This window comes from Sarcophilus harrisii, chromosome 1 (assembly GCF_902635505.1).
Source record: "Sarcophilus harrisii chromosome 1, mSarHar1.11, whole genome shotgun sequence".
NCBI classification, from domain to species: domain Eukaryota; kingdom Metazoa; phylum Chordata; class Mammalia; order Dasyuromorphia; family Dasyuridae; genus Sarcophilus; species Sarcophilus harrisii.
In genome coordinates, this window is record NC_045426.1 from 570761540 (window position 1) to 570785026 (window position 23487).

At 34.5% G+C, this 23487-nt stretch overlaps 1 protein-coding gene across 1 annotated transcript; it reads left to right on the forward strand.

The window, feature by feature from the left end:
- The first annotated feature begins 221 nt into the window (after positions 1 to 221).
- On the forward strand, positions 222 to 22958 carry OTUD6B (OTU deubiquitinase 6B). The gene is made up of 7 exons (XM_012550027.3): positions 222 to 513; positions 1277 to 1431; positions 5864 to 5944; positions 7504 to 7816; positions 16248 to 16309; positions 21540 to 21646; positions 22705 to 22958. The coding sequence occupies exons 1-7, from the start codon at positions 414 to 416 to the stop codon at positions 22787 to 22789; spliced, it is 903 nt and encodes a 300-aa protein (XP_012405481.1). The 5' UTR covers positions 222 to 413; the 3' UTR covers positions 22790 to 22958.
- Positions 22959 to 23487: the final 529 nt, after the last annotated feature.

The window sequence follows — 23487 nt, forward strand, 5'->3', positions numbered from 1 at the left end:
ACTTGTAACCTGACACTCTCCGTTCCCTAACACGTCACTCCCGCAGCTAAAAACGCTCACCTCGTCCAGGCTCGCGCGCATGCGGGGTCCGCCCCCCGCTGAGGTCAGCGCTTTAGCCCCACCCCAACCACACACCACCTCAGCACTGCGGCTGCGCACGCACACTCCAGGTCGTTTCGGTGCGCGCTATGAAGACTCCAGACCGCTCCTCGCGCCCCCTCCTGCCTCGACTTTGCATCTTTCAAGGTAACCAGCTGCCGGATCTCCTCAATTCATTGCGACAGACACGATTTTGTCTCGGGTTAGGGGCGGAGCTACGTCCCGGCCGTGTCCAATGGGGCCGTGAGGTCAGAGGTGAGGGGTGAAGGGGCAAAGACGGGAAAGTGCCGGCTCTGCCGCGCCTCGCCGTCGTCATGGAGGCGATCCATGCCGAGGAGCTCCCTGATGAGGAGGAGGAAGAAGAGCAAGAACAGTTGTTGAAGCGACATCGGAAGGAGAAGAAGGAGCTGCAGGGTGAGTAGGGAAGCCAGCCATGACCGGGCAAGGAACGGGGGAGGCCTCCTATCTTCCCTCCTCGCCTCCTGTCCTGGGGTAGGATGGGGTGCGGCGCTGAGGCATCGGGATCTCTGAGGAAAGTTCCAGGCTGCCCGGAGCATTTTCCCTTTCCGCTCCCTCTTCCCTGCCCGGGCCTTTCCCTCTCAGAATAAAAGCCGGAGCCTGAGGACCTGTCCTTAGCCGTGGGATTGGGGGGCTCCGGGGAAAAAATCCCGAGTCCGGGAATGATTTGCCGTGCCCGCGGGAGCTGTCGGGAATCCGAGTGCTTGTCCTTGGTCCTAAGCGGTTTTGCCACGTGTCTTCCATTTCTTTTAGTCCGGTGGGTTTTTCGGCCCACCTTGAGACTGCTTCTGGATCTCTGGTTAAGGAATGTTTTGTCCTTTTCTCTCCAAACACCTTTGTTTATTCTCCCCTCCTTATACTACCTAACGGTCACGTTTGCAGAAGAAAAATAAGATATAAGAAATATATTAGAAATAGATAATATTTGAAAGAAAGATAAAAGGCTAAATATTCCAGTCGACCTGCGTCCATCATTTTACACTGAAAGGAACTGAGGCTCACAGAAATAAAAGTGCTTTGCGGCTAGATATTGGCCGATCTGGCACTAGACCTCTCCCGAGTATCCACCGAGTGTTCTTGCTTGTGCAAGCCATCTCATTTTCTTGTTTACTTTTCTCTTCCTGGGACTCTTAATTAACCATCCTTGGGATCTCTTCAGCCAAAATTCAAAGTATGAAAAATGCCGTTCCCAAGAATGACAAAAAGAGGAGGAAGCAATTGATTGAGGATGTTGCCAAACTGGAAGGAGAAATGGAACAGAGACACAAAGAAGAACTGGAGCATTTGAAGCTGACTTCACTTGCAAAGAATAAGGTGTGTGACGGCATATCCCATCTGGTTTTGTTTACGGCTTTTCTTTAGGAGCTCTGTATTTTAATCTTGTCATTTAATGTCTTTGTAGAATGAATGGTGCAGAAAAGGCATAGGAATATTGAAAACACCAGGAGGCTAGTACATGGTTTACAATTTTCATTATCAAAAACAGCAAATATGTAAAGCACTGTTCTAGACACTAACAACATGGTCCCTGTCCTTGAAGAACTTAGAATCTAATGATAAACTTTTTTTTTTAATAACTTTTTATTGACAAAACCCATGCCAGGGTAATTTTTTACAACATTATCCCTTGCACTCACTTCTGTTCTGATTTTTCCCCTCCCTCCCTCCACCCCCTCCCCCAGATAGCAAGCAGTCCTATACATGTTAAATAGGTTACAGTAGATCTTGGATACAATATATGTGTGCAGAACCGAACAGTTCTCTTTTTGCTCAGGGAGAATTGGATTTAGAAGGTATAAATAACCTGGGAAGAACAAAAATGCAAGCAGTTTACATTCATTTCCTAGTGTTCTTTCTTTGGGTGTAGCTGCTTCTGTCCATCCTTGATCAATTGAAACCAAGTTAGATCTTCTCTTTGTCGAGGAAATCCACTGCCATCAGATTACATCCTCATACAGTATCGTTGTTGAGGTATATAATGATCTCCTGGTTCTGCTCATTTCACTTAGCATCAGTTCATGTAAGTCTTGCCAATCCTCTCTGTATTCATCCTGCTGGTCGTTTCTTACAGAACAATAATATTCCATAACATTCATATACCACAGTTTACTCAACCATTCTCCAATTGATGGGCATCCATTCATTTTCCAGCTTCTAGCCACTACAAACAGGGCTGCCACAAACATTCATGCACATACAGGTCCCTTTCCCTTTAGTATCTCTTTGGGATATAAGCCCAGATCACTGCTGGATCAAAGGGTATGCACAGTTTGATAATTTTTTGAGCATAGTTCCAAATTGCTCTCCAGAATGGTTGGATGTATTCACAATTCTACCAACAATGCATCAGTGTCCCAGTTTTCCCATATCGCCTTCAACATTCCACGTTATCATTCCCTGTCATTCTAGTCAATCTGACAAGTGTGTAGTGGTATCTCAGAGTTGTCTTAATTTGCATTTCTCTGATCAATAGTGATTTGGAGCACTCTTTCATATGAGTAGTAATACTTTCAATTTCATCATCTGAAAATTGTCTGTTCATATCCTTTGAACATTTATCAATTGGAGAATGGGATAAACTTTAATATATGTTATATTGTGAGGCTCATAACAATCTTGTGAGATAGGTGAATGATTTGTCCAAGATCATAGTGCTACTTACAAAAGTTCTGATGCAGGACTTTCTGACTCCAAGGCTGGCCCACCATCCCACTATACCATCTAAGTTACCTCTAATATGTGTTTGAATACGTATAGTTCTATAGTGACATCCTACATTCTTCTTTGGGGTGTGGAAGTTTAAGCAGAGAAAAGACTATTTTTAAGAAATTTGGCTCTTTAACATGGATACAGTGATGAAGATAAAAAATAGATCAACAGAAGGGTTTTAAATGTTGTTACTGTTGTCAGCAGCCTTTTCTGTCATCTTTTTCTAATACAACCTATTATCAAAAATGTTTAAAGAAAAACCCCCAACATAACTTAGAAATGCATTTTTAAATGGTCTTTATTGTTTCATTCTTAACAGTCTTCCTATCCATACCACTGTAGCAATAATGAATTATTCATTCAACAGGTGAATACCTACTCTGTGCAAGGCACTTTGGTCTTTCTTGTGGGAGATAGAAAGAATAAGATATAATTCTTGCCATTATAGAATTTGAAGAATGAGGCATCATTCCTGCCTTCATGGAATTTGTAATCTAGTAGGGAAGATAAAACATTCAAATAACTTTATTTACATTATAATGTTAAAGAATAGTAAGAGATTAAAAAGTGCTGTTTTAACTCAGGATGAGGAGAGTCTTGGTGTGTGTAGTCTTGATATGACATACCAAGTGTCATAATAGTGGAGTGGGTATTGCCAATCTTTATTTTCTGGGTACTGATCTTATCAGATTTTCCAGTTAATTTCAGTAAGTCAGGTATGGATGTTAAAATGCATATTTCTGAAACTATACCTGAGTATCTGATATTAATCTGATTTTTAAAAGAGTATCAGATTACTTTGGTAAATTTTGGCTATGATGTTTCATTCTGTGACATAAACCTGATTCTTGGTGTTTCTGGGTAGGCCTTTCCTTTCAACTGCTCCTCTGTTTTCTCTTCCCTCTGGAGTCTATACTGTACTCTTCTGCCATCATAGTTTTCCTAATACAGAATTTTGGCAATTTCCTCTGTCCCCGCTTGGTAGTTTTCACTTATGGAATTATATGTAAACATTTTATTGCCATTCTTCTTGCTTAAAGAATCATATGTAAACACTTTATTGGGCTACTAAAGGATCTTCACTACTATCCTACTTTTTAAGCATTCTTACTACTCACCCTCTTTTGATATTATATTCCAGCCAAAGTAAAACAACTGATAGTTCCCCGAATTTATGCTGGACTACTTATGTTTTTTGTTTCTGCTGTCTGCCATTCCTGGATGTGCCTTCTTACTTCTCTCTTCCTTTTGAAATCCTTTCAGACCTTTTAATGTCTATTAGCTCTATTCTTCGTGAAACATCCTTTATTCTTTTTCCTGCTGGAAAATATTTCTCACTTGAGTAACTCGTATATTTACAACTTTGTCTCTGATTTTTCTACATTTATGAAATTGTAAGATTAAGGGTATAAACTCTATTTTAAATATCCCTAGATTTAGAGAGAATGCCATAAGTGTTAATAGATATATATATATATATTTTAAAATTTATTTATTTTTTACATAATAGCTTTTTATTTTTCAAAATACATGCAAAGATAGTTTTCAGCATTCACCCTTAAAACCTTTTTTCTTCCTCTTTTGTCTCCCTCCCCCTGGCAGCAAGTAATCCAGTATAGATTAAACATGTGCAGTTCTTGTAAACATATTTCTACGTTTAACACATTGCACAAGAAAAATCAGTAGATACGTAATATTAAGGAGTATAATAACAAAAACCGTGATTTAGTTTTATTAGGCCATAGTCTCTTATTCATTTAATTTATGTAGTTCTTGCTATGTGGAAGGGACTGTGCCAGATATAGTGACACATACAAAGACATAGTCTTTTTCCTGTCCTCATAGAAGTTGCTGTATGGTAGGGAAGAAAAAGACATGCACAAATATCTAGCCTTTAATTTGCATCTTTTATCTAAGTCACTTGTGATGTTGGCTTTAAAAAAAAACAAAACAAAAAACAAGTTGCTTAGCAAGTTTATCTTGTTGTCTTTTCCTGACTCTTTATGTCTTACGCATTTTATAGGTAGAGGAAAATAGATGGGGAAAGTTTTGAGGGCATGTTTAGAAACACTTATATTTTTTTCTTTTCCCAGATTCCATGTGTCTTTCTTTAGAAGACATTATAACAGATTCAAATGGTACAAATAAGTCAAATTACAATTAAATTGGAATTTAAGCCTTTTAAAAAGGAAATGAGGTCCAATGAAAGTCTTTGGTAGTAAATGTAATTTTTCTAGATCACCTTAACCTCAAGTATATTCTTGGAACAGGATCAGCAAACCAATGCTCACAAGCTAAGAATATAGCTATTTTTAAAAAATGTAATGAGACTATTTAAAAATAGTCTATAAAAAATTCAAAAATAGAAAAACCATTCTTAGCTACAGAATTTGAATTTAGTTACAGTCATGGGCTGAATTTGGCCCATAGCTTACAGACCCCCTTCTTTAGAACAATTAAATGATGGCATTTTAGATGATTTCATCAAAGTTTTCTCTAGTTTCATGCATCTTGTATAGCAAGCAAGAGTTTTTAAGAATCCTTATTCTTTGCTATCAAGCAAAGAAAGGTGTAAGATATTGAAGGGGGGGGAGGAAAACTGTTTCCTATACTGAAGCTGTGTTCCCTTTAAGAAACTGTATTTCCTTTTGATCTGTGATCCCTTTTGGAGTCTCAGCCCCATGTTATATGTTGTCATAAAATATGATTGTCAATGATAGTTGTGTGTGCCAGCTTTGTGAATCTTTTTTTCAATTTGATATAGATTATAAAAATGGATGAACTGTGCCTGACTGTCAGTATTATCATTTTTAGATCAACAAATGGGTATTCATCTCTCTGGGAGCCATAAATAAGCTGCTGTGAAGATGAGATGTAAAAATAAAACTACACCATCATAACGTTTGGTGCTTTTTCTTAAACTGAAATTGTGATTAACTAGCTTCTCTTTTTAAAAAGAGTGCTTAAAAACAATTTGTTAAAATATTATTTAATAATAAATTTCTGTAACCTGTGAATATTTTTGTTTTTTCATTAGATAGACTCTGTTGTTGTTAACATTGCAAGTTTGGATATTGAGAATCAACAGCCTCGGATATCAAAAGCACAGAAGAGGCGGGTATGAATCAAAATTAAGTATTCATTCCTACTGTATTCAATGAAGAAATATTGTTACTGTCCTTAAAGAACTTAAAAGTTGCAGATTCAAACATTTTCTCTCTATGATAATTAAGAAAATATTACACAAGGAAGTAAGTAGGGAATGTTTCAAGGCAGTATACAAATGGGACATTGTAAGGTGCAAATTCAAGTGCTCTAGGAACTCAGATATGAGAGCATTATGGGAATACACTTGAGTTTTTACATTAGAGAATACTCAGAAGATAAAATAGCAGGAAAAAAAAAAGCTGGAAGTATGAATGAGCATGATATATTTTGATTACAGCAAGATAACTGGAAAAGTAGTAGGATTTATAATTAATGATCTGGTATTTAGATTTATGCCAGTCTTGCTTTTTATACTATGTTCAGTGTAGAGAAGTCTTCATGAACAACATTATTAAAAGTCACATATTGTTGAGAACATCAGAAATAGCTAAATGAAGGCTTAAAATTTTATTCCTGTGAGAAATTGTATGAGAGGAGATTTCTTTCAGTAGCATTCAGTAGCATCTTCAAAATTGAAGAAGGAGAGTTGAACTTTTGGCAAATATATTAATAATATCTTATGTTTATATTCTGATTTTAAAGTTTTCAGTGTACTTTCTCATATATTTTATTGGAGCTTCTATCCCCCCTTTTTTTGAGATGTTGATATTATTTTCTCTGTTTCACATATGAGGACAATGAGACAAAATGGTAAAGAAGTTTTATATCGATAGAGCTGAAATTCTAATGTAGGTCTTTTAACTTCAAAGTCTCATTAGTTTCCTATGAATGTTTAATTCGGTGCTTAGGAGAATTTGTTTCCTTCTTACAACTTTTTCATTTCAAAAGAGACCAGTTACTGTAGGAAAATTCTGCTGTTGATTTTTATGGTATGCTATCATACTCTGTTTTTCTTCAGGTGGCTATTTTGATTGAGAGGTATTATTATTCCTTATCTCACTCCTCCAAATTTTAAAACCTCTTATTAGAAGAGCTAACATGGTTACATTTGTAGAATTAGATGTTATTTCACATACTTTGAAAAATTTTGGGCATGCCAGACTATATGTATCTTCAAAGTTTTGAGTATTAAATATGTAATAAGATATAAATGCTTCTTTGATTGGATATATCAATAGGCAAAAGGAATGTCTTGCACCTTGTGAAGATCTTAGCATATTATGGTCTTGTGATGTGAAACAGAGTCAGGAGGCATAGATTACCCTAAGGCATTAGTCTGACAATACTGCACTCCTTGTAGGTTGGGAATGGATCATGAGACTATTAGTACTTAGAAATATGTAAATGAAAAGCAGTATTCACTGACAGGCTTACCATAATTTTTTTTTTTTTTTTAAAGAATTCGAGTTTGACTAGATAATCTGTAAAAGTTACTTTCAAACCACAAAATTCTGTAACTTGAGAGGTTCACATTTTTTGTAATGTTATGGCTAATCATGAAAGGCTTATACAGTCCTCTTTATATATATAATCAGGCTCTAATTGAGAGTTGGTTCTTATATGCTTTAGGAAAAAAAAGCTGCATTGGAGAAGGAAAGAGAAGAAAGGATAGCAGAAGCTGAAATTGAAAACTTATCTGGAGCCAGACATCTAGAAAATCAGAAACTTGCACGCATTTTGGCAGCTAGACATTTAGAGATTAAACAGATTCCATCAGATGGCCATTGTATGTACCGAGCTATTGAAGACCAGCTGAAGGAACAAGATTGCCCCCTGACTGTAGCTACCTTAAGAAGTCAAACAGCTGAATATATGCAAAACCATGTAGAAGACTTCCTGCCATTCTTAACGAATCCTAATACAGGAGATATATATACTTCAGGTAAACATTTTAGTATCACTTGCATTCTCTAGTATGCTTTCTCTTCAAACTAAGTATTGTATGAAAAGTTTATATATTTATTTTACATTTTTCCTCAGATTTATCGCTAATTATAATTATATGTATATATAATTATAATCTAAATGCTGTAAATGTCTAGATTTACTTTTTATGTATAGTATGTAATTATAGATGTTAGTAAGTATTGTGCTGTCAAAATAATTTTTTCAAGTGGTTGGTGGTTAAGATAAAGTGCATTCATCATTTTGTGTGGGGATGAAATAGGAACAGAATCATTGTCTGAAAGACTTAACATGGATTACCACCTATTTGTCAGGATTTGTGTGTCTGAGCCAGTGAAGATCTAAAACACAAGAATACAGTCTCTTCTTAAAAGTTGCTGAAGGAACCCATACTGATGGCTTCAATTTTTGAAGCAGGAAAAAGGCAAATCCTAAATCTCCTTCCTCCAAATGACTTTTTCTTTGAAAAGAAATACAGATGTAATTTTAGTCTAAACAAAAGAGAAAACGGCAAAATAAATCTATAGTGAATCAACATTCAGCATCAGTGCTTTACATTTTTTTTTTTTTTTTGCACTGCCATTTGTATCCATTTTCTTGGAAAAAAATCAAGAATTAAAGGTATAAGATCAGAATTTCCAAGGGTTTTTGTTTCTTACCACATTCCTAATATATTAGTCATTCGCTGTTATATTAATGGAGAATACCACCCTCAAAACTATTCAGTTCAACAAACATTAAAAACCTACTTTGTTCAAGACACTTATTAAGTTTTGGAGATACAAAGAAAAACAGTTCCTTCTTAGATTTGACTTGAGAAAAATAATATATAGGTAAGTGAAACAAAGTATACCCAAAATTATACAAAGTAATTTTTAAATAGGGGCAGCTGGATGACACAGTCTTGAAGTTGGTAAGACTTATCTTACTGAGTTCAAGTATGGCTTCAGACACTTAACTAGCTGTGTGTCAACTCTGTTTGCCTCTGTTTCCTCATCTATAAAATGAATTGGAGAAGGTAATAGCAAACCATTCAGAAACATTACAAATGGGGTCATGACTAGTCGAACACGACTGAAAAATGACTAAACACAATTTTAAAAAAGTGTAGAGTGCTTGTGGGGATGAGAAAAAGCCTTTATTGAAGGTGGCCCTAATTGGGCTGTTCTTGGAAGGCAGCTGTGGATTCCAAAAGGTGGAGCTGAAGAGGATTTATCCAAAAGCAGATATGGGGAGGCCTCTGTTCCAGAGCTATGAGAGGAGATGGTCTCTTGTACATAGAGAACAGTTAGCAAGCTAATTTGAATAGAAAGTGCACAGAGGAAAATACTATTAAATAAGAATAGAAATATTATGGGGAACTATATTGTGAATAGCTTAATATGATATTTTCTTTCAGCCACTAAGGACTCGCTGGTTTTTAAGTATTCTTGAGGAAATTTATTTTGGTAATGATGTAAGCATTGAGAGGAAGATAAGAGACTGGTGGGTGGGAGAAGTATGAAGAGGATGTTATAGTCCTGGAGAAAGGTATTTAGAAACCAAGAGAGAGAGAGGACCACATAAAGCAAGAACAGATTAATATAAAGTAGGAGGTATAAAAGTGACAAGGGAGATTCCGAAATAGGGCTTGAAGATAGAATGCTAAGAATTCAGAATTAAGACTGGAAGATTCGAGAATGCTAAGAATTCAGAATTAAGACTGGAAGATTCGATACTTGAGCCAGAGTTTGGAATGATGAGACATGTTGTGAAAGGTGATGTTTGCTGTTTGTCCGTCCTTTATCAGAATCAGCCAGCAACATCACAAGACTTGAACTGGATTTAATACTTCACAAAGTCTTTAGCCTCTGTCTTTTCCAGAGTCACCAAGTTCAGTGGCGATTCAGAAGTCAAGATAACTGTATGTACCTGGTTCAAGATGTAGTGGGTAACCTTGGCCTTTTATAAATTAAGGTCTTAATTTAAGGTCTCTGTTTGTCTGAGGAGTTAGGTAAGAATTGAGACAAAAGGTGACCTAATTTACCATCACAAAAATATCTGTTTGGGAGACTCTAGAGTTTCTGGCTGAAAAAGAAAACAATTGCTAAGTCACCAAAACCTAAACAATGAGTTACCGCTGCTTAGGTTGGAGGCTATTTTTGGCCATTCAATGAAAGGTAGGTTTAAAGGTTCTTCAAGTAGCTCCATTTGAAGCACAGTGGACATTTTTTTAAAACCTGTTTTTTCAGAGCTAAATTTCAAGAAATGATAAATGAAAACTGCATAGGCCCAAAAGTAAATTGTCACTTTTTTCTCTTGAAAAAAAAAATTAGAAAAAATTGAAACCCCAAATTTCAAAATACAATACCAAAAATTATATTTCTGTGAATAACACAAACTTGTGCTTAATTGGCAGATTGAGTCGTCACAGAGCAGTTACTAGTACTCTTAAAGGGCAGGAGTAAGGCATTATGGACATAGAGGCACAGCATTTGTGTACACATGGCTATGGGAGGTGACATTGATTTCAGAAAATAGCTTGTAGTTTGCAGGGAACCTGTGAAAGGAAGTAATATGAAATGAACAAGAACAGGTAATGAAAAATAAGTAAATGTCACACACAACTTGTGAGAATAGCATCAGTCATTCTAAAATTTAGAATGTGCATCTGAGGAGAGCTAAAGTTAACAAAGGAGATTTCTTTAGCTATATATTAGGGGAAAAGAAGTGAGTTGAGAGTTTAGGATTGCTGCTTGGGGGTAGATGTAGTGATAATAGAAGACAGAAGATGGAGCTACTTAACTAGCTAATGATTTTTTTCTTGCTATGAATACTGATCTTTGGACAAAAAAGAACAAAACAAAATTGATCATTAGTGAATAGGTGCTCAAAATAGATGAAATATTAAGAAAGTACCTTACTGCCTTAAATGGATTCATGTTACCTGCTCTAAATAAGTTACATACTCAGATATTAAAAGACCTGGTAGATGTAATTACCAGCCATTGATTGTGGAGAATAAGAGTTACTACAGAACTGAAAAAAGGCAATATCTTGATTTTGAAAAAGACCTGTTTGTAAGATGTAGCTAGTGAACTTTACTTTGATTCCTTAAAAGAAATGGGAAGTGAATATCTGAAAATGGAAGTGGCCATCACAAAGAGTCAGAATGGCTTTATCAAGACGAGCCATAAATAGTCATTAGAATGTAAGCTGCATGAGAACAGGAACTTTCCCAGTGTTTAGCATAATGTTTGACCTGTTGGAGACCTTAAGAAATGGCTAGTTGACTACCTAGATTTTAGCACATTATTTAATAAAATTTCTATAATGCAAAGCTTTGGGCTAGGTGATCATAGTTGGGTGGAATCTGGACAGATTGAATGGTATTGAATGGAAGTGTATTTAGTTAGCAGTGGTTTATGATCTTGTTGGAAGTAAGTATGTGCTAAAGTATTGAACATTTTTATTGATGTCTTCACAAATGGTATTTTCATATTTGCATATATGACATAGCTATAAGGGATAGTTAATACATTAAATAACAAGGATACAAAACCATCTTAAAAGATTAGAACATTAGGTTCACTGTAATAAGGCAATATTTAGTACAGTTGTATATAAGTTGATTTTTTGGAATTTCTGTCAGATGGAGGAGGTAGAGCTAGATAGCATTTCCTTTGAAAACAGGTCACGAAGGTTTCAAGTGGAGTGGATCCAATGCAGAAGTTGAAAAAACAAACTTATTGTAATACTATGCTGAATTAAGGACAAGCAATTAAAAGCTGAATGATAGGACTAAAGAAATTGACCAAAAGAGTAAGACTAAATAGTGAAGAAAGTTATGGTAGAACAGGATTGGTTGATAGAGGAAAGAAAAAAAATAAGAAAGATGGTCAGAATAAGAGTTAAAATAAGAATGGAAGGATTAAGGAAGAATAAGAAATTGTGTTAAGAAAGGAAAATTTCAGAGTTGAAAATTTTGGAGATCACTTTTAAGTGAAGATTAGATTCTAAAATGAAAAAAATCATAGAAGTTGAGGTTTTCAAAGATCTGTGAACACCGGGTACTGTAAAGGTCATCTGTGTGAATTTAAAATTCTCTGAGGATGACAGCATTCATTTTTAGTTGTATCTAACTCTTTATGACCCTATTTGGGATATCTCAAGCACGGTTTGCCATTTCCTTCTCCAGTTCATTTACAGATGAGGAAACTGAGGGAAATTAAATGACTTTCCCAGGATCACACAGCTAGAAATTATCTGAGTCCAGATTTGAACTTTGGAAGAAAACTCTTCCTTACTTTGGACCAGGCACTTTCTCCACTGCATCACTGGGTGCCCAGGGTACAGGTGGATAAGATTGTGCAGCATCATGGAGAAGTGTGCGATGGGGTCAGGAGAGAAAAAGAATTGAATATCAAAAGAGTAAGATGGAAATATTACCAGCAGTTACCACCAAAATGACCAAACAGTGTAAACGAAAGGGATGTAGTCTGAAAAACTAATAAAAATGATGTCAGATAGTGAAACATGTCTTCATGGCAGAGAGGTAAAAGACTATTAAGGATAGCATGTTATACACATTGTCAAATATAGTCCCTATATTGTATATTTTTCCTTTTGCTTTCTTTTTTAAAGGGAAGTTTTATTGGCAAAAGTTTTATTGGCATTTCCAGAAATGACCATTTGTAAGGATGAGATCAGTAATTCTTTCTTTTTTTTAGGTACTATATTTTTGTGACATGAGAATACTTAGGGATAGCAGAGAAGAGGCCTGAAAATGGCACTGTTAAAGAAAGAAGTATGCTAACTTCAGGAAGTAGTAAAAGAAGCATCTGATATTAGACTTGAGGAGTCTTCAGGGAAAAGCCAGGTTTCATTAAATGTGAGGTTAGTCAATCAACAAGTATTTATTAAATTAATGTCATGTATTAAGGGCTGCATTAATTCCGGAGATAAAAAGAAACTTAAAATATAGTTACTGTCCTCAAGAAGCTTACATTCTAATAGAGGGGCAACATTGAAGCTACACATTTATACATAAATTCGTAAGGTAAATGTAGGGTAATCTCAGAAGGCATTAGTAGTGGAGGGAACCATGCTTAAGGATTTAAAACAAGACAGAAAAGGAGGAGGTAGTAAAGTTAACAGAAGAGAGGTCAGAGATAGGAGGAAATTATTAGTTTCTTGTTTTGTGGAAGCTAATAAACTGTTATCAAGAAAGTAGTCCACAGTGTTAGATACTGATGTGATGAGCACTGTGATGTGAAATGAATAGATAAGCACTATATCAGGTGCTGAGACAAATATAAAAGAAATCATATCTTGCTCACTGACAACGCCAAGAAGAGCATTTTAATTGTTGGTCATTGTATAGATTATCCTTCAAAGCTGGATTTGATAGTATCTTAAATTCTTGTGATTCTATGATTATTTCACAATGTACCAAGGAACTTTTCTGTGGGTGGAACTGTCACTGCTATAGCAAAGAGGTACAAAGGTGAGAGAAGGCAGGGCATGAGGAGGATACTGTTTCTGGTGAAGGGCTCTAGATGGGTTAGCTGTACCTATTTGTCTACTATATCTGGCATTGATTCTATAATATGATTTTACAAATTGACTTGTAATGCACCTGGATTTACATATTAACAAACCACATATTTACAGGTTTTTATTATATTTGCTTTCTGAGATGGAGCTATAGGACTCATAGAAAAAACATTACAGGAAGGAATGAATGCACACTGATTATTTCTGTAGAAGTCAACTAGAGAATGAACAATGTCTAAGAAAAGTCTATGGTAGAGGTAAAGTCTCTGGTGACCAAATCTGAAGAAAGAAAGCACATAAGATTCAGTTTGTCTTAGAACTTGAGCAGTGGGAGAGATGTGTACTTAATATGCTTTGGTGGACTGTTTAATAGAACTTGGGTGATTTCATTAGTAATTGTGAATGGCCCATCTGAGGAAGCTGTCCTTCCACAGCTCAACTACTATGAGTTCACCTAGGAAATTAAAGGGGAAATAAGTGGAGGTTTAGGCTTTGAAAACACTATCACATTGCCCTTCTAAACTATAAAGTTCTTTATAAACCATCTCTGGTGGCTTGATGTTTCTCCCTTATTTCCATATCTATCCTCAACTGATTTGCCCACTGTTAAGAACAGTGGATCTCTCTCTCTCTTACATTTATTCTAGCTTTTCTACTAAATTTTCTGTGATCTGGCTCATTTTTCTATTAAAATTGCTCTCCAAAGTTACCAGTGATGTCTTAATTGACAAATCTTTAAGGCCTTTAATCAATGCAAACAAACCCTTCTGAACCTCCATAGCCTTTGAAATTCTCAGTCATCCTTTTTTAGAATGCTCTCTTGTCTAGGTTTTCTTTGTTTTCTTCTGACCCATTCTTATCATTCCATTCTTTATTTATTCCCTTCTGTGTATTCAATAATCTAGCTACAGTGGCATTCTTGATGTTCTTGTTTATTTCAAGACTTAGCTTATATCTCACGTTTTGAGAAGTCTGTTGAAGCCCCTTAATAGTAAAAGGGCAAGATTTGCAAGATGAGTTCTCGCATCTTGACCATCTGAATTTTGTTTCCATAGAAGTCCCTCTCTCTCTGAGATAATGACTTCCTTATTGTTTAATGCAGTGCTCCCTTCCTTCTATCCCCTCCCAAATTTCCCTCCTAAATCTTTTACCTCTTTCTGTTACGTTTGATACTTTGGCTCACTTCTACTTTCTTGATAACAGTGTCTCTTAGCTTCCCTGAAACTAGATTCACAGTTTTCTTCTTCTATGACCTCTTTCTGTTTACTGCCTCCTTGTCTTTTTATGTCTTCATTTATACTTTTAAATATGGTTATGCCTCACAATTCAGTTCTTTCATTCCTTCTCTTTGTACTTTTCATTTTTGTGATATTATCCATTTTAATGGCTTCATATAACATGTCTCTGATCCATATCTATCGTTCCAGACCAGTCACTTTCCAAAAAACTTGCTCTATTTTTCAGTTGCCAACTGGGTATTTTCACCTAAGTGACACTAAGATTGAATATGTCAGAAATGTAACTCATTAACCCTCATTTTCCCCTTTCAAAAACAAAATAAAACCCAAACTGTACCCCAAAAGCTTCATTTACCTCTTCACCCTGCATATCATCAGTAATCTATCTTTTCTATCTGAGGGATTTCTCTTCAACCAGTCAGCTTTTGTTAAAAGTCTACATGTTTAGGTGATAGGGATAAAGCAAATGAAATAATTCTTACTCTAAAGAAACTATCTCTTGTCTTCCATCCTTCATTATTTCAGGTTCTCATCCTTTCTAATAGGATTATAGGATTTAGAACTAGAAGGGACCTTCAGTAATTCTTTCTAGTCCCTTGATTGTATAATCAGAAAAGTTGAAACCTAGAGAAGTAAAAATGACTTTCCTTCAGCTAGTAATAATTGGCAACTCTGTAATTCAAACAGCTCCAAATTGAGTTCTCCTTGCATTATTTGTGCTTCTCATTAAGTTATGTGCTACCAGACTGGTCTTCCTAATTCCATTAATTCCTAGAATAATTCCTAATCTCCAGTTGAACTTCACACAATTTCCCAAAGCATCTTCCTTTACTACACTGCTCTAATTTTGTTTGTATTTTACTCATAAACTTTTAATGGCTCCTTATTATCTGTCAAATAAAGTACAGGTTCATAGTCCTTTTATTTATTCCCTTATATTCTGGGTTCCAGTCTACTTCTGCATCTTTATCTGATACAACTTTTTGCATACTTTTGCCTTCATATGGTATCTCTGCTTCTTCCTACTTGTCACATGTGTGTTTGTGACCATACTTCTCTGGTCATGTGGGCAAGTCCCTTTGCCTTCTTGGGCCTTTTTTTCCCCTCATCTATGAAATGGAAAGATTGGAACAGTTGACATTTGAGTTTCCTTCTAGCTCCAAATAAATGATCTTGTATTCTGTTGTCCTGCCACCTAATATTACTGCTACTTTTCATTGCCTTTAATAAGCTTCCTTTTCATGCTTCCTTAACTTCCCTCCATCTGTTAAAGCTTCACTTTTTCAAGGTATCACTTCCTCTAGGAAGTCTTCCCTGGCATCCTCACCTCAGGTGAAATTGAGCTTTCTTCCTTATCATATTTTCATAGTACTTTGTTTGGCTCTCTTGCATTTGTTTACTTTCCATCTGGTGTGGTTATTTGACTATGTGTCTTGCCCCTTATTAGATTGTAAGATCTTTGAGAGCAGGGTTTTTGTCATGTGTCTTGGTTTCCCTTTTTGTATCTGCAGTGCCTGACATAGTACCTTGTACATAAACTTTTAATAAATGTACTTTTGAATTGGATTGAATCTTTTAATATTTATGAATATTTCAAAGTTATATATGCTCTGAACTGTTTTATTCCTTTTGCAGAAGAGTTTGGAAAGTACTGTGATGATATTGTAAACACAGCTGCTTGGGGAGGTCAGCTTGAGGTAAGTCTGATTATTCATAGCGATTGTATATAGTAGATCTGTTAAATGATTTAAAAATCCTATCATTTGTTTTTAGGCATGCTGTTCGAACTCTCTCAGTTCCTCTTTAAAGATTCACTTTTCATGAAATAAGTGATCATTCATTACTGTATCATCCTAATAGGGAAAGGCTGGTATTTTTATGCCTTTGATTAAATTATGTACCTTGGGGAAAGATTAAATAAAGTTTCCATTATAATAACATAATGGAAGATTTCTTTGCTGGCTAGGATAGCATTGTATCTACTTTAAGTTTTTCCAGTTGTCTAGTCTTGACGATATATTTTGTATCTTTGAATAACAAAAGTATAGAGTTCATTTAATTATAGGAATATCTACTCTGTTGGCTCAGTTGATTGTAATAAGTATTGGGAAAAGTCACACCTCCATTACACAAAGTAGTGGAAACATATTTTTTAAGGGAAGTTACACGTCAAATTTCACTTCAACAAAAATTGTTTCAAAAGGATTTCAAAGCCCCAGCTGCAATAGCTCACTTACATCTTTGATATAGCATAACTGAAGTAGAACAAGGGAATTTGGTCAAGTCTCTTGGGGTGAGTTGTTAACGGAAATTTACCTATAATTATTTATTTTAATGCTAATTTCACATAAAAGTATGACCAAATGATTGATAACCTTAAATGGCATTTGAACATGCATATTTATCTTCCATATTTCTTCCTATTTTGGGGGGAGAATAAAGAAAACCTGTTTGAAGATGTGTACTTAGTGGTTGTTTAGTTCTTGTGAGCCACCAGAGGGAGCTGAATTCATTAGTTTACTAGACTTCTTCATCCCTCTTTATAGAATACTAATATTACTAGAAATTTAATTCTTCTAAATTCTGCAGAGATTTTTGAAGACAGTGAATGCTGCAAGAGTACATTTAGATTAATTGAAATAGCCCTTAAGAATATATTTGAAATGCTGTAAAGTTACCCATGCATATATCCTGTAAATAAAAGGCTATTAAAAAAAAAAAAAAGAATATATTTGAAAATTAGACATTTAAAGTTGAATAGTTAATAATAATTTTTATTATATATAAATTAGTTAATAATAAAGCTCCAAAGGACTTTAGAATTAATCTTGTCCATCCTCCTTTTTTATACTTGAATACTTGACCTCTCTAGGTTTTAATTTATTTTTTAAAATTAAGTAAAAATTACTTAATAGTCAGCAAACTTGACATTTGAACCTAAGCAGTCTTAACTCCAAATTTAGTCTTTTTCATTACAGTAAGGGAGGATCCCTTGTTAGAGATGGCATTTAAAAGACACATTAGTAAGGACATTTTATAAGTTTATAGGACAGTTTATAAGTTTTTAAGGACAGTTTATAAGTTTAAGCATCTTATGTAGTGGTTAGCTTGTTGGTAGTTTTTAGTTATAATAAAAGTCATTTTACTTCTGACTTCAGTTTCCTAATTTGTAAAAATAATTGTATTGGGTCACCTTCTAAGATTTGAAGATAAAATATTATTTATGAGTAAATGTTACCCAATATAACAAACTCCTGTTCAGGTTAGTGTCACAGAAGCTACTATTCTTGTAGTGCCTGACTTGGAGTCAGAAAAAAGAGTTCAAATATGACTCCAGAAACTTTCTTAGTTGGATGAATCAGGGCAAGTCACTTCACCCTGTTTACCTCAATTACTCATCTGTGAAATGAGCTGGAGCAGGAAGTGACAGGCCACTCCAGGATCTCTGCTGAGAATATTCTAAAAAAAGAGTATATGACTGAAAAATGACTAAATAACAAAACTCCAGTGATTCCTAGTTAATTTTAGGATCAAATAAATTCCTTTCTTTAGCATTTAAAACTATTCACAACATAATCCCTTCTTATTTTTCCAACTTTTAAACAAATACTCTCTTCTGTGATTTCTTTGGTTCAGCTCTTTGCTGCTTTATCTCCTATTTCCTTAACTTGCATTGGCTACTTCCCACATCTGGGATGTTTTACTCCCAATCGCCTATCTTATTTTAGAATCCCTATCTTGTTTTATTATTCAGATCAAGTGCCACCTATAGGAATCCCTTCCTGGTCCTCCCTGGTTTCCAAGTGCTTTTCCTCTAAGACTACTTCATGTCTATGTCTTGTTTGTGGCAATATATCTTTACTTCTCTCTTCCATTAGAATGTAAACTCTGGCCTGTTTTTGTGGGAGGGAGGAAGAGAGGGTGTGTGTATGTGTGTGTGTGTGTGTGTGTGTGTGTATGTATGTGTGTGTGTGTGTGTGTGTGTGTGTGTGTGTTTGCGCACGCACACACACCAGCCCTGAAGTCAGGAGGACCTGATCAAATTTGATCTCAAGATACTTAACACTTCCTAGCTATGTGACCCTGGGCAAGTCACTTACCTCCAATTGCCTCAGGTAAGCACTGGAGATATAAAGGCAAAAACAGCACCTACTTTCAAGGAATTTACAGTTTAATGGTGGTGGTGGAGAATAGAACTATGTAGAAGATATATGGGTTAAATGGAAAAAATAAAAGATATTAATTTTAAAAGAGGGCCGTGAAGAGCTTCTTGCAGATGGAAAGACTTTAGCTGAGATTTAAAGGAAGGTAGGAAATGAAGATTTAAGGAGGGAAAGAGATCCAGATATGAGGCACAGATAGTAAAAATGCATGATATCTAGAGATGGAATATCTTGTACAAGGAATAGCCAGGAGGCTAATGTCACTAGATATGAAGGGAAGTTATTCAAAGTACATGGAGTAAGTAGAAGACTAGAAAGGTAAGTAGTAGCCAGGTTATGAAAGACTTCAAGAGCCATTTTATCTTGAAGTGATCTTGAGCCATTTGATCTTGAAAGTGTTAAAGAGTGTTAAATTTATTGAATAGGAAGGGTAATATAGTCAGATCTGCACACTAAGATAAGTTTGCTAGCTGAGTGGTAAGTAGATAGACAGGAGTTGTTTAAGAACCTATAACAAACATTTAAAAATGATAGCTAACATTTATATAGCACTTTAAGATTTTCTTTACCTATATTTCATTTGATTATCATAACAACCCTGAGAGTAGTGCTATTCCCATTTTATAGCTGAAGAAACTGAGGCTAAGAGAAATTAAGGGACTTGGCAGAGGCACACAGTTGTAAGCTCCTGAAGCAGAAGTTGAATACTGATCTTTTTGACTCCTAAGTCCAACTAACACTAGCTGCCTCAAATAATAAATGCTTGCTGATTGATTAATTTGTATTTTTCATAATTCCTTTTTTTTTAACATGATAACCTAACTTACTTATGTAATTTTATTTTTAATTTTAATTTTATTACTTATGTAATATTATGTAATTAACCATACTTAGGTAATTTTGATTTTTAAAAATTTATAGAAACAAAATTCAGGTTTCCAAATTTGGAGTTTTGTTGTAACTTTTCTAATGGTGTTCTACATCTTAGCAATATAGAAAAGATTTATTTTTCTCTTTACCTTTTAAAAAAGGACATTTTAATATATATATGTCTTATAAAGTTATATCATTAGGAGGTCAAAAAAAAAGTTGTTTCTGGAATTGCCAAACCTTTATCCCTGAGGTTGATTGTAATTTTTCTGGGATCAATAGTAACCTGGGTCCTTGGCCAGGTCTGATTCTTTCAGGTAACTCCTGAATTTAGATCTGGACCACACTCATCCTTCCTTTAAAGAGAAATCTCATTAGGGCTTTTAGAAATTGCAAAAAGTAAAATAAAACTAAACATTATCTTGTTATTTATTTGTTATTTATCTAAAAGCAGAGTTTTTAAATGTAGGGAACTCCTTAGGTTTAACCCTTGCTAACTTTTCTTAAGTTTAGCAAAAGAAAATATAATCTTCCCAATAATTCATTTTAAGTGTTCTGAAACATAAATTCTGACTAGTCTTGACAGGAAGAGAGTCTGGATTTAAATATATATATATATATATATACTTATATGTATATATTTGATAACTATTTCAATATAATTAGTTTCTTGTGTAATTCTCCATACCTTATGCCTTTGAAAATTATTTTGAGAAAGGTTTTATTTGATCTGTGACACAAAAAAGGTTAAGAATCCTTGCTGTTGATGTGACTTTTTTACTTCTAGATACCAGCTTGATCCAGGGCCATCCCACATTGGTCTGAAATCTAGACTGTTTTAAACGCCTGGAGCCTTTCACTTGGGTTTTCTCTATTAAAAGTTTGAAATTTCATTACTAGAATCCATTTGAATTGTCTTCCACACAGTGAGGTGTAGTACTTTAGTGGAATGCTCTTTTACAGTTTTATAGTACAAGCAGAAGTTCACTGGCCATTTGTTGAATTGTTACAGATGGACTTCCTTTTGTATATGAGCTGGACTATGTCTGTTGAGGTCCCTTCAGATTCTTGAAGGCTGTCATTCGATAGGGTTCTAGTACCTAGTCTTTTAAGCTGTGGTTCATGACCTCATATGGGGTCTCATAACTGATGTGGTGGTTGCAAAATTATGATTTTCACTAAATGGATGATTTGTATCCTGTTTTATATATTTGTATATCCAGGCTCATGTAAAGATTTCTCAGGTGAAAAGGGATTGTGATTGGAAAAAGTTTAAGGAGCTCTGTTCTAATACTTTAAACATATGATCTTAGCAAAAACACTCTTCACCTGGAATAACAAAGGAATCATTTTATCACAAGCTGTCTTTGTCATTCCCTATCCTCAGCCCTCCCATCCTTCCAAAAAAGGGCCTTATAACAAAAAAGTAAGTGTGGGCTTAAACATGGTCTAGTGAGGAATAAATTTTTCCTTATCTGTTAAGTGCACTTAGAGTTTTGGCAAGAGCTCACAAATAGGCCATGCCTCAGAATATATATCCAATTGAATAACCTGTTTTAGAGGGAAATAGATTTCATTATGTGGACAAGGGAAATTAGAAATAATCTTTCATATTTTGAGGATTGTTCACAGCTATCTATAATCTTTAAGCCCTGATTTGTTTTATATTAAGTTACTAAAATGGGTTATTACTTTTTTTGATTCTTGAGAGTAGATATTAAGCTTGATGCATTTTAATATTAGAAATGCTTAGCAAAAATATCTTGCTTATAGTTGGTTTTCACCATTTGTTAAATTCTAATTTCTTTTCTTTTTCTCCCTGAAAATGGTGTGTGATAATGAATAAGCTCAGAATTTCAATTTTTCTTATTAATACATATTTTCTTTATTGAAGCTAAGGGCTCTGTCTCACATTTTACAAACACCAATAGAAGTAATACAAGCAGATTCTCCTCCGATTGTAGTTGGCGAAGAGTATTCAAACAAGCCTTTAACACTTGTGTAAGTATCCAGATATTTTTACCCAGTTTAGCTTATGTTTAGTAATAGAAAGTACTTAGAATGTAGAATATTTTATTGTTTATAGATTAAAAATCATTTAAATTGAGCAGTATTTGACATGACTTGTGTTGGAAGATGATTATAGAACTCGGACTGTACCAAAGTGTGTATCCTGCATAATTGTTTGAATACTTGATGATTTATTCTTTTTTCCTCAAAAGTATTCTTTTTCCACTTACATGTAAAAAGATAATTTTAAGCATTAATTTTTTTTAGATTTTGAGTTCCAAATTTTTTTTTCTCCCTTATATCCCTTCTCCTCAAGATAACAAGCAATCTGTTATACAATCATTTTAAACATTTCCATATCAGTCATGTTATGAAGTAAAAATCGGACAAAAGGGAAAAAAACAAAGAAAAAAACAAACCAAAAAAAGTGAAATTAATATGCTTTGATCTGTATTCAGTCTCTATAATTCTCTCTTTGGATGCTGATGACATTTTCCATTGATTTATTCTTATGTTATTCAGGAATAATGCCATTTCTACAGAGTGCAATGCTTTAGGACATGTTTTAAAATGGTATAGTATGTTACTAGATGAATTATTCAGAGTTCATTACCTTACATGTACTTGTGTACATATTTTAGTGATATAGTAGGGTTTTTTTAAATAAGTAATATGGATATGATGTTAGGAGCCAGAGTAAGTTACATCTGTCACTGAAAAAGGGAATTGTTTTTGTCTCAGATTTTAAGGAAAAGTCCAGGTTTTTTTGGCATTTAAAAATTGTTCTTATTCTTCACCTGCCCACCACTTATATTTGTATGTAAATTTACCTAACCAATGGACTGAAGTAGTAAACTATATCCTGCTTTTTATGTTAGACACTTCTGGAGTTGGTTGATTGTTAAGCAGTTTTTTAAACTGAATTACTTGTGCATTAAATGATATAATGAACAGTTACTTAGTTCTTGATTTCCACATTGGAAACGATTGATATCTATTTTTACTTAAATCAAAATTTATTAATTGCAATCTCTTTTTTCCTCCTCCAGATATATGAGACATGCCTATGGATTAGGAGAACATTATAATTCTGTGAAACAGCTGATGGACACAGCTACTGAAAATGGTAGCTAGTTGGTGAAAATTATAAAATTATTTATTGGTTCTATGCAGCATGACAGTGTGGCCATTCATATCAAACCCTGGATTGTTCCAAAGGGAATTGAATCTTTTATTTAAAAATTTTTTTTCTTCTTCCCTTTCTCTCTCTTTCTCTCTCTCTCTCTTTTTTTTTTTTTTTTTTTTTTTTTTTTGTAAAGCTACTAATGAATTTTGAACACAAAAGAAATAAATTCTAAGTAGTTCCTATTTAGTGGCATTTTAAAAACTTGTTTTGCTTGCATCATGTGAAAGCAACATAGGCAGAGCAGTTTAGGGCAAAGCCTTCAAATATTGCTATTTATTGTGTCTTAAAATAGATTTCCTACAACCTACATTGGTATAAATTTAAAATGGTCATATTTTTAAATGTTAGTAAAAAAATCTTTTAGTGTCTTTCATTGTAACTCTTGAAATTGTGAATACTCAGCAATTATTTGCTGATAATGAGTTCTAATACTCTTTTTCAGATAAGAGTGAATGCTTATGGCCTGGTTATTATTGATAGAATAATTTGAATTTTCTCCACAATGTTATTTTTATAAGATTAAGGTACTGCTAAGTGCATGCTTGAGTAATTAAGGATTTCATAGTATTTATACAGGTACAAATCACTTGATAAGATAAGTGGGTGAGACAAAGTAAGAACATCTTAACAATTTATGCCTAAAATA